General features: G+C 44.7%; 1 protein-coding gene across 1 annotated transcript in view; it reads left to right on the top strand.

Moving 5' to 3' along the window:
- Positions 1-12,328, top strand: part of Dnajc11 (DnaJ heat shock protein family (Hsp40) member C11) — a 62,549-nt gene that overhangs the window by 29,344 nt on the left and 20,877 nt on the right. Inside the window, exon 4 of the mRNA XM_077803734.1 lies at positions 1,359-1,460. Coding sequence (XP_077659860.1) covers positions 1,359-1,460 — 102 coding nt within the window. The remainder of the gene's footprint in view (positions 1-1,358; positions 1,461-12,328) is intronic.

Genomic DNA, 12,328 nt, shown 5'->3' with positions numbered 1-12,328 from the left:
CCTCTGGTCCTATCAGCCCATAAGGAGTGTAGTGACCAGCCAGAGTCATGTCTGAGTTCATACCCAGAATTTATAACCAGGGACTCAATTAGAAAATTTAAACTGTGAGATTTTCTTTGTAAGATTCACACAGCCTCGGGCTGGGGATGTGGCTCAAGCGGTAGCGCGCTCGCCTGGCATGCGTGCGGCCCGGGTTCGATCCTCAGCACCACATTCCAACAAAGATGTTGTGTCCGCCGAGAACTAAAAAATAAATATTAAAAATTCTCTCTCTCTCTCCCCTCTCTCACTCTCTCTTTAAAAAAAAAAAAAAAAAAGATTCACGCAGCCTCAAAGAGGTGGCTTAAAGTAAAGAATGTCAGACTGCAGAATGGCAGTTATCAAAAATACAAACAGTAATGAGTGTTGGAGAGGATGTGGGGGAAAGGTGCACCATACACTGCTGGTGGGATTGCAGACTGGTGTAATCACTTTGGAAAGGAGTGTGGAGATTCCTCAGAAAACTTGGAATGGAACCACCATTTGGCCCAGGTATCCAACTCCTCAGTTTATACCCAGAGGACTTAAAATCAGCATGCTGAAGTGACCTAGCCACTCCAATGTTTATAGAGCTGAATTCACAATAACTAAACTATGGAACCAACCTAGATGCCCATAAATAGATGAATGGATAAAGAAACTGTGGTATATGTAAACAATGGAATATTACTCAGCATTAAAAGGGAACAGTTATGGCATTTGCAGGTAAATGGATGGAGTTGGAGAATATTATGCTAAGTGAAGTAAGCCAAACCCAAAAAACTAAAGGCTGAATGTTTTCTGATTAGTGGATGCTGATCTATGATTGCAGGGGTTGATGGGGCATGGGAAGAATGGAGGAACTTTGGATTGGGCAAAGGGGAGGGTGAGAAGGGGTTATGGAGGTAGGAAAGATGGTGGAACGAGATGGACATCATTACCCTAGGTATGTGTAGGATTTCACGAATGTTGCGTCTCTACACTGTGTACAACCAGAGAATTGAAATGTTGTGATCCATTTGTGAATGATGAATTGAAATGCATTCTGCTGTCTTGTACAACTAAGTAGAACAAATAAAAATAATAATAAAAAAGAATGTCAGACTGTGGAGAGTTGAGGGAAGTCACACACTACAGTCCTGGGAGGGTGGCAGCACTCTCTGTCCTCTGGGGTCCATGGTGGAGAGCTCGTCACAGCTCCCCTGACATCTCAAGGTCCCAGGGGTGAGCATGGTAGGCTCCCCAGCAGCCTGTACATGCCAAAATGAAGTCATTCAGAAATTCTTTGCCTATTTTCCTCGCGACCTAGTTCTCAGCTGGCTGCCTTGCTTTGACCACAGGTTGTGGAGCGGAGGAGAACTCCAGCGGAAATTAGAGAAGAGTTTGAGCGACTACAGCAAGAGCGGGAGGAGAGGAGGCTGCAGCAGCGAACCAACCCCAAGGTAGCCCTGCCAGTGGTGGGACAGGGAAGCTTCAAAGACTGAGGGGCGGGTAGGCTTTTATGGTAACCGTGCACCAACGGGGTGGGACAAAACACTTGCCTCACAGTGGGTTCTTCCGGAAGGTGGCTCTGGTAGCCACTGCTGACCTGGAGCAAGAGTTTCCAGCCAGATGGAGGGAAGACAGAACCAACCCCCAGTTCCCCCAGAAGCCAGGATCCCCAAGCAGAAACTCAGGCTGGTTCTCTTGCAGCAGTGCTGCCCAACTCCTTGGCATTAAAAATCAGCACAAGACAGTGTCAGGAAGGGACAGGCACCTAACCGCTCAAACATGAGGCTGACAGGACAGGGATGGCCAAATGATGCAGAGGATGTGGGGCGTTCCCAGATTCCAATAAGCAGGGGTCTCTGCTTTCCTCACCCCAGGACGTGGGAGCCATGAACACAAGTCACCAGACTGTCTCTGCAGCATAAGTGACCAAAGAGCACTACAGAGGCAGAGTTACTCTTCAGTCCAAGTACCATGTTCTTTTCTTTACAAGTCACCAGACTGTCTCTGCAGCGTAAGTCCCCAAAGAGCACTACAGAGGCAGAGTTACTCTTCAGTCCAAGTACCATGTTCTTTTCTTTACATTTCTTAGGGAGGTTGTCCTGAGAGTGTGGGATGGCAGCTGTGCTGAGTGACGGGATTGTGGCCTGGTGTACTGTCCAACTGTGTGGTCAGAGGACTTGGCAGCCAGGCCCCTCCCTGTGGCCATCATGGCCATGCAGAAAGCCTGTGATGAGGGCTAGTAGCCTTCTCCCGGCTTTTTTTCTCCAGGACTCCCATAATCTGTCAACTCAATTGCATGTAGGAAGGAGAAATTAAGCCAAATAAAGTATTTAACAAACAATTATTTTTCTTTAAATCTTCTAAAAAAGAAACAATGACACCTTAGACTGGAAAGCAGAGAGTAAAGTGAACCTCTGATTAAATTCGTTCTAGTAAAAGACCTTATTTTCAGAACAGGGCTGTATGTTTGAACCCTACATTCCCCAGTGTATATATTTTAGTTATCCTGCAGGATCCTAGAAAGGTTGGTTTCAGAACATCTCAAAGATGTCAAATTCCAGATGTGCTCGAGTTTCTTGTATAAAATAGCATGGTGTTTGCATATAACCTGCACACCTCCTCCTGTGTGTCTAAAATCGCTTCTAGATTACTTACAATGACACAGTGTAAATGCTGTAGAGATGGTTGTTATGCTGTATTGTTTAAGGAGTAATGACAAGAAGAAGGCCTTTGTTTAGTACCAGTGGGAATTTTCTTTCCTGAACATTTTCAATCCATGGATGCATGGCCGTGGATACAGATGGCTAATGGTATTTGTAAATGTCCACACACACTTAACTCATAGCAGGTAACAGCTTTAATTGTGTGGAGCTATCTCTTAATCAGAAGGAGGTAGGAGGTGAACCCCAGCTGAACTGAGCCAGGGAACTTGAGGCAATGGGAGACTCAGAAGTCTCTGAGGTGTCCCAGCTGTTCCAGCAGTTCCCTGCTGTGATCCCCAGGTGGGCCCAGACCAGTATTCTAGGGGTGTCTGGCTTAAAATACCAATGTTGGCAGCTGGGATAAGGCGGGCAGAAAGTTGCCCTGGTGGCTTTACTGACCTGGCTGCATTTGTGCTGCAGTCTGAGCAATAACAGGGAAGAGAGGGTCCCGAGCTGTGTTCCTGCGAACACAGAAGCCATCTGGGAGTGCCTGGTTGTGCGTGGTGGTTGTGTACTGGGACTCTGTGCACATGTGCCTGGGGGCCCTGTTTCTGTGGAGTGAGAGCGCAGCTGGGACCATTTCCTGCAGGCATGCAAGTTATTTTAAAATTTCCACTACTTTGCTACTTCCATAAACTGCTTTGAAATAAATAAAACATTTTCTAACCAGAAATAGTGATAACCAGATGTTGGCTCTGAGGCATTTTGTGGAGAGGATTGGAGTTAGATCTTTTGTTCCATTTCCAAAGTGTTTTTTTGGTTTGTTGTTTTTTTGTTTTTCTTTTCAAGATGAGCAGAAAGATTTGGAACATCTCCTTCTGAGAAGAAAAGGGTTTTCTTCTCTTAACAGGTCCACACTTGGACTGGGGATGTGGCTCAAGCAGTAGCGCGCTCGGCTGGTATGCATGCAGCCCGGGTTCGATCCTCAGCACCACATAGAAACAAAGATGTTGTGTCCTCTATTAAAAAAAAAAAAAAAAACAGGTCCACACTTGATAATCGTAGGAATCCACCTGTCCACTGGACCCCTCAGTGAACTCCAGCCTGTAGGGGAGTGGCAGGCTGGATGCCATGTGTGATCTTGCATCTGACTCTTGGGAGGGTGTGTCTGTCTTCATCAGTGGGAGTCATTAGGATTTTGCCTCAGGATGGGTGTACAGAGCAAAAAGTCCAAGTGGAAATAGGGAGGTGAGAAATGACTGATGCAAAAAAGCAGGACCCAGCATACTCTTTGGCCTGTGTTTAGTTTTCTTGTGGGTAAAATTAGGACATCCGTCATGCCTGCCGCTCCAAGTTGAAAGATTGAGTAAATATGAAGTTGATGTTATGAGAAAAAGATAACCCTCATTTGTAAATACAAGTGACACTGGTACCAAGGTGAGGTTTGGAGCCTAATTTTATTTTAGCCATATAGCTCTTCCTTTTTTCTTCTACCACTGAGCCACACCCTTACCCCCTAATTTTGTTTTGGTGTTTCACATGGCTCAGTCGGCCAGTTTTTGCCCCCTGGAAGCTGGGGCTGGACTTGAGATGGCTCCTAACATCACCCTCAGCCTCCTCCTGTGGACAGGCCCTCGCTGTTTGCAGTGTGAAAAGTGCTGTAGGGTGCAGAAGGAGAAGGTCATGTGCCAGCCTCCAGCACACACCTCTCCATCCGATGGTGGCACACACGCCCCCCACCACACACACAAGCACATGCTAGAGACAGCATGGAAGAGCCTTAGGCTTGGACACAAGAACCCAGGATCCAGATTTGGACTCCACCTTTCAATCCGTGCTGATTAGGTGCCTTCTCTGGCCTCAGCCCAGTTTATCCCTTGGTGAGGTTTGCCGTGAGAGCCATCATGTAAGCTCAAGTCCTTGGACCCCACAGCCCCTAGTTCTCACTACCTCTGTTTGGGCTTTCACTTTGCCCTTTGGAAAAAGTCCTCTGACTGCACTTACTGCTGGAAAACGCCCAGCTCAGGTATTCTCTGGGGCCCTGCACAGAAAGCCAGGGTGGGGAGGCCCTGGGTTCATCCAGGAGGATGGGTGTGGCTGTGGAATCAGATTGGACCGATCTCTCTCCATCTGGGGGCTTCTATTTTATTTGTATACTCCACCCACATCTTGCCTTTTAGAGGCTAAGATAATAGGACAGGGTCACCTCACACTGGATAGTTAGTTGAATTCCTTTCTTCTCTCACTACCCATAAGTCTTCTTGCTCTGTGGACAGTGGCTACTTCAGGCATCTTCAGAAGACAGTTGGATCACAGGCAGCTTGTCTGACTTTTGCTACTGAACCTTTTGGGGTTCCACGTGCCTCCAAGGACTCAGCTTGGAGTGCCTGGGGACCTGACTATCTGTTTCCAAGGGTATATATGCCTTTATTCTTTACTCTTTTAAAAAAAATATTTCATGGAGGTTGTTACATCATTTCCTGGTCTATTCCATTCTTTCTCGAAGGTTGATATAAACTTGGCAAGATCTCCTTTCTGGTTTTAAGAAGGCTCCGTTATGAGAGTGGTTCATGTAATAGCTTAGAAACATAGTTCAGCTTTATCAGAAAAAGCTTAATATTATATCAAAGAAGGCTTAAATATCTTAAATCTCAAAATGTTTTTATAAAGATATATAAGTACGTTACTCAAGCTTTTTTTTTTTTTTTTTGGCCTGTGATTATAACTGTCAGAGGGAGCCTGTGGTCGTGACTTAAGTCTGCTCTGTGGAGATGGCTTTGATGTCATAAAGCTGATTCTACTTGGCTGCAGGATAATAGTACAGGAAAAGCCTGTTGAGCCCATGTTTGTTGTGCTCAGTAGCAAGAAGGACTCATTTACCATGTGCAGAAATGGGCTGCTGCTGAAATTGAGAGTTGTGGAAAGAGAATGATTAGGCAGTGCTGGAAATGGCTCCAATGTAGAGCTGAGACTCTGGAGAGCACAGTGGGGTTCAAAGGCAAAGAGCTGTTGCTAAATCAGTGCTACCTGGAGGGCCATTGTCCCCGGTAGGTGCATAATCTTGTATCAGAGGTAAAGACAGTTGGTGGGGGCTGGTGGTAATTGGGCCAGACTAGTTCTTGAAACCCTAGTAGGTTTTGAGTTTTTGTTTTTGTTTTTGTTTTAATATTTATTTTTTAGTTTTTGGCAGACACAACATCTTTGTTTGTATGTGGTACTGAGGATCGAACCCGGACCGCACACATGCCAGGCGAGCGTGCTACCGCTTGAGCCACATCCCCAGCCCCGAGGTTTTGAGTTTTATCCCCCATGAAATTAGCAAGTACAGGTTCTTTCTCTGATCACAGATAAAATGCTTGAGAGTCAATGACTATGGGAGCCATCTGGGTTTGTCAATGATAAAACGGGCAAATTTCACATTGCCTCTTGTTGTCTCTTCTGGGGGAATTTGCAGTTAGTAAAGAGTTACTGTTGAGATTGCATTTGACAGAAATTCCTTGTTTCATCCTAATGATCAGATAAAACCGTGAAAATGAAAATAATTGAGTGCAGATGGTGATAGATGCATTGATTAGTTTGTGAGAATTGAAAAATGCACATGTTCATCAGATCATCACATTGTACACCTTGAATGTGTGCAGTTTTCATTGTCAACTAAACATTTAAAAAGTTGTTTTTAAAAAAGTGCCGCATTTCCTCTCTGTAGCCAAGGGTCCATTCCCTGTGGGGCTGGGGCTCAGCTCCATTCCCTGTTGGATGTAGTGAAGATGCTTCACACCCATAGATGACCCAGGCCAGAGGACAGCAGCAAGTACCTACCAGCCCAGCAAACAAGGATGAAAGGGCTAAGCACAAAACAAAAACTACCAACAGCAACAACAGGCTAGCTTAGAAGAGGAGGGAAGGAGGAAATGGTAGCCTTTAATTGACTCATTGGCTGAATATTAGCAGCCAATTAGCATCTTTTGTGGGGTGCAGGGTAAAGAGGGTTGATTTTTCACAAAGTAATTTGAATTGGATGCCAGTACCCTACAGAGCGTCATTCAAGGAGTAGACATCAGGGCTGTGTAGCTCAGTGGTAGCACTTGCCTAGCACATGTAAGGCCTGGGTTGCATCCCCAGCATTATGACAAACAAAGCAATACATTCAGTAGAGACTAAAATAGATGAAGTCCAGCTGTCATGGAGTAGCATTCTACCTGGGGGACAGGTTATGCACAGTGCACGGTGCATAAGTCACATCCTGATGCCATGGGGCAACTGGAGCAAGGTAAGGGGGAGGTCAGCAGGCTCAAAGAGGGTGTAAGCATCACCAAGAAAGTGATGCTAGGACAAAGATGAGATGAAGGTACCTGGGGAAGAACTTTCCAGTGGAGGGGAAGTGAATCTGGTGTGTCCAAGATTTGTCTAGAACAATAATGGGGGATTTGTAGGGTTGAAGTCTAAGAGGTATGTTTCCCCTCACTCTGCAGTGAAGCAGGGACCAGGCTTAATATATGATGACCCAAGAGACCAGAACCAGCCAGGCATGGTGGCCCCACCTGTGATCCCAGCGACTCAGGAGACTGAGACAGGAGGACCGCAAGTTCAAGGTCAGCCTCAGCAACTTAGCAAGGCCCTGTCTCAAAAAATAAAAAGAGGGCTGGGAATGTAGCTCAGTGGTAAAAGTGCCCCCGAGTTTGATCCCCAGTGCCAAAGAGAGAGAGAGAGAGAGACCAAGAGACCAGAACCAGTAGCACTGACTGAATGTTTCAGGAAATGGTTTGAGCTCAGTATCAGGAACGTTGAGCTAATGAGGCTGCTGTAGACTTATGGAAACAAAGCTTTTGTCGCACTGTCTCATCTTAAAACACTATGTGGTGAGGACCTCTGTCTTCCAGAAGATGACATCGGGAGGATGGCTATGTAATTAAGGTAATAATTAGCCGGACATGGTGGCTCACGCTTGAAATCCCAGCAATTTGGGAGGCTGAGGCAGGAGGATCCCGAGTTCAAAGCCAGCCTCAGCATCGTCAAGATGCTGTATATCAAAATAAAATACAAAACAGGGCTGGAGATGTGGCTCACTGGTTGAGTGCTCCTGAGTTCAATCCCCAGTACCCACACCCATCCCCCAAAAATAACTAAAATTTACAGGCCATCCACAGAGCCAGTGCAGGAGCGACCCCAGGCCAAGGTAGTTGGTACTGCCATTTGAGCTGGATCCCCTGGCATTGGGCATGGTTGGCCTACTGATGATGACAGATGGCTAGCTGGGAGGGGCTCTCTCATGTTGCTGGCCCTGCTTGTCAGAAAGGGTGTCCTGTGGTTATGTTGGGTCCTCCTGACACAAGCCTGACTTGTGTCAGGCTTACTGACACATTTAGTCCACTAATTTAAAGTATGCATATAGGGCTGGGGCTGGGGCTCAGCCGTAGAGCACTTGCCTAGCATATGTGAGGCATTGGTTTCAGTCCTCAGCACCACACAAAAATAAATAAACAAAATAAAGGCATTGTGTTCATCTACCACTAAAAAAAATTTTTTTTAAATAAAAACTAAAATATGCATATAAGACCATTTGGGGATGGTAATCATTTTTAAGCAGTTTCTAGTTTGGAAGTTGTAAAGGTGTGGGGGAAAATATTTTTCATCAAAGTAATATTGTAAATAGCTTGGAAAGTTTCAAATAGTTACCAGACTTAGGCAGAAAAATCCCAGTTCCTTACCCTCTTTCTTCCTCCAGTCTGTCGTTCCTAGCAGTGGCTACCCCATCCTTTGAGTTCTTCTCTTCTGACGTTTATTCTGCACTTCTGAATCATGTGTTCATAGTGTTCTTTTTTTTTTTTTTTTTCTTCAGTTTTAGTAATTAAGGCAACTTCCCAGAGAAATAAGGCCCAGTTTCCTAAACAGGGCACATAGTCCTTGCCCAACTGGTTATGGCCCCTTTAGGTTGGATTACATTATGGAGGCTGTCTGGATGCTCAGACAGCACACCTGTATTTCCCAGCCCTATTTCATCTGTGGTATGGTACTAGTGGTTGTCCTTTGGTCCCTTTGATCAACTTCAGTCACAGATGCATCTCCATACTCACTGCCAGAGCTAGCTCTCCTCAGCCTCAGCAGGCCAGCAGGTATCATGTCTCCACTCATGTTTAATTTCTATTGCCTTTTTTTTTTCTTCCTTCCTTTTTGAGAATAGGGCCTGGGGATTGAACCCAGGGACACTTAACCACTGATCTATGTCCTTTTTTTTTTTTTTTTTTTTTTTTTGTACCAAGGGTTGAATTCAGGGGACACTCGACCACTAAGCCACATCCCCAGCCCTATTTTGTATTTTATTTAGAGACAGGGTCTCACTGAGTCGTTTAGCACCTCGCCTTTGCTGAGGCTGGCTGTGAACCCGCAATCCTCCTATCTCAGCCTCCGAAGCTGCTGGAATTACAGACATGCACCACCATACCCAGTCCTAGCCCTTTTTATTTTGAGACAGGATCTCTAGCCTCTTTTATTTATTTTTTTCTGTGGAGAGAGGTGAGTACCAGGAATTGAACTTGGGCACTCAACCACCAAGCCACACCCCCAGCCCTGTTTTGTATTTTATTTAGAGTCAGGGTCTCACTGAGTGGCTTAGTGCCTCACCTTGCTTAGCACCTCATTGTTGCTGAGGCTGGCTTTGAACTCGAGGTCCCTCTGTCTCAGCTTCCCAAGCTGCTGCTTCTTATTCTTACATAACTGCATATGAACTTCTAATTTTTAATTTCTGTAAAAATTTCAGTTAAAAAAAAGAATATCAGGGGCTGGGGTTGTGGCTCAGTGAGAGAGCGCTTGCCTCACTCGTGAGGCACTGGGTTCCATCCCCAGCACCACTTCAAAATAAAAAAATAAAGGTATTGTGTTCATCTACAACTAGAGAGAGAGAGAGAGAGAGAGAGAGAACATCAACTAGTTTATGCTACCAAAAGCCAGTTAGTGAACTCGACTATATCATAATATTATTTTTATGAAAATGCAGATTCTCAGGCCCTGGCTTAAGCAGGAGATTCAGATTGTGGCTGAATCAGTGCAGTGGTGGGGGCGGGGAGGGTTTAAAAAGGTGCTTATTGTTCTCTACCCTTTAAGATAAAGGACTAGCTTGTGAGTGGAGCACCTGTGGGCCATGAAGGTGGCAGTTGTGGGCTTGTAGCTGGCCGGCTGAGACACCTCCTGTAGATTCTTCAGCTGCTCCTCGGACCTGTGAATCTTGTCAACTTGTTTTTTATTGTGTAGCTCAGAAATTGAGAAACTAGATCATGTTTGTTTTGTTTGTTTGTTTGTTTGGGGATTTTTTGATGACTTGTGTTGAAGACGTGCAACCACAAACTGACAGGCCCTGTGGTCGAGTAGCACTGATACAGAAGACAGAACTCCACACTGCAGGTGGGATCCTTTAGTTCCAGAGGCACAAAGGTTGCAGTCAAGTGTCTGCAGCTGCCAGGTGTGCCTCTGGTAACCTTCCAGAGGCATCATCCTTTTGGTGAAGGGCTGTTGTTTCCATACACTGAGGGTAGAATTAGGTGCTCTCTCTAAGTGTCAACAAACTGACCGCTTGCTGCTCATGGCCACAATTAGCCCATGACCAAAGAATGTTTTTCACATTTTGAATTTTTATAAAAATCAAAAGGAGAAGGATATTTTGTGGACATGTAAATTATATCAAACTCATATTTCAGTGTCTGTAAATAAAATATTATTGGAGCACAGCAGGACAAGTCCATTGCTTTGATCTGTAGTTGTTTTGGGCTACAACAGTAGAGCTGGGAAGTCTCAGTAATAGTTGCCCACAATACCCAAAATATTTACTGTACCTTTTACAGAAATTTGAGGCCTTGCTGTAGAAAAATAAGGGGAAGCAAGATAAAGGTTTGTGATTTGGACCTAATGGCAGAGGTTACTTAAAGAGAATGCCACAGGCCTGTAACCCCAGCTATTCTCAGGAGGCTGAGGCAGGAGAATTGCAAGTTTGAGGCCAAGCTGGGCAACTTATTGAGGCTCTGCCTCAAATTTTTTAAAAAAACCCTGTGGGGATATAGTTCAGTGGTAAGCAATTACCTAGCATGTATAAGGTCCTGGGTTCCATCCCCAGCACTGGGAGAAAAAAAGAAGAGGAGGAGAAGTTACCTTTTTTTGGTTTTTGGTTTTGTTTTGTTGATTTTGGATTGAGTCCAGAGGGGCTTAACCACCGAACCACATCCCCAGCCCTTTTAATTTTTTATTTGAGACAGGGTCTCCCTAAGTTGCATAGGGTTGCACTAAATTGCTAAGGCTGGCCTTGAACTTGTGATCCTCCTCCCTCAGCCTTCTGAGTTGCTGGGATTATAGGCCTATTCCACCATGCCCAGCAATACTTTCTTTTGTAAATCCTTTTTCTTTGCAAAGTTTGATTCAGTAACAGTTTGATATAAAAGGACATGAGCTTACATATATTCGATTAGAAGTGGTCGAAAAAAATCTAACCCATTTGACTTAACCAGTGTTAGATTTGTTTATCTTTGCTTTATATTCTTGATTTTCTGTCAGAATTCAAATCTGATTTCATTACTCTCAAACTTGTCAGTTTTCATTATACAAAAGTATATTGTCTTGCAACTGAAAATGAATGACAGGGGCTGGGGCTGGGGCTGGGGCTCAGTGGTAGTCCACTGGCCTGGCATGTGTGAGGCACTGGGTTCAATTCTCAGCACCGCGTATGAATTAAAAAAAAAAAAAAGGTCTATCAACAACTACAAAAATATTTTTAAAAAGAAAATGAATGACAGTTTGCAGTCCAGCTGTTCTTGGCACCAAGGGAAGAAATCCATCTATTCTGAGGCTGTGACCGGTCCATTTCTAAAGGTTGTTTCCCTGAAAAGGAAGAAGAGCAGAAGGTGGCATCTAGACCACTCTAAAATAAAGAAATGTTCTTGTCAACTCAAAATGACTTGATGGGTCATCTTCAGGACAGTTAATTTCATCAAGCAAGTTGGCACCCGAGCCTTACATTCTCTCTGGCTCACTGGTACTGTTCTGGCTTAGTTGCTTTCCATAGGCTTGGCTCAGCACCAGAGGTGTCTAGTTGAAAGTCACTGGCTTGTGGAGGTTTTCAGTTATTGTGGCCATTTGCAAGGAACAAGCAGAGAAGTTGAAAAAGTGATGACTGGACAATATTTTTCAACTTCTAACACCTATGCCATCCCCTGGTAAATCAGTTGATTGTCCACATAGTATTAACACAGATAGTTAATGTTTACATTTTGTTTGGGAAAGGAAATAAAATTACTTTAGCCAATACACTTAGGTACATAGTAAGAGAAATATTGAAATAATTCGCTGGGCGTAGTGGCACACACCGAAATCCAAGCAGCTCAGGAGCCTAAGGCTGGAGGATTGTGAGTTCAAAGCAGCCTCCGCAACTTAGCAAGGCCCTAAGCAACTCAGCAAGAGTCTGTCTCTAAATATAAAAAGGGCTGGGGATGTGGCCCAGTGGTTAAGCACCCCTGGGTTCAATCCCTGGGACCAAAAAAAAAAAAAAAAAAATTGAAATAATGCATACAACATGATTGCCTTTCTCCAAAGAATCAAATGAAAATTGCTGGGTCTCATGAGTTGAAGGAGGTGGCCAGTTAGGAAATGCACACGTAGGTCACTGGTTTCCCCAGTGCTGCTGTCTTGAGCTGAAG

This window comes from Urocitellus parryii, chromosome 11, assembly GCF_045843805.1.
Source record: "Urocitellus parryii isolate mUroPar1 chromosome 11, mUroPar1.hap1, whole genome shotgun sequence".
Taxonomy (NCBI): Eukaryota; Metazoa; Chordata; class Mammalia; order Rodentia; family Sciuridae; genus Urocitellus; species Urocitellus parryii.
This window is presented reverse-complemented; position numbering and strand designations above follow the sequence as displayed.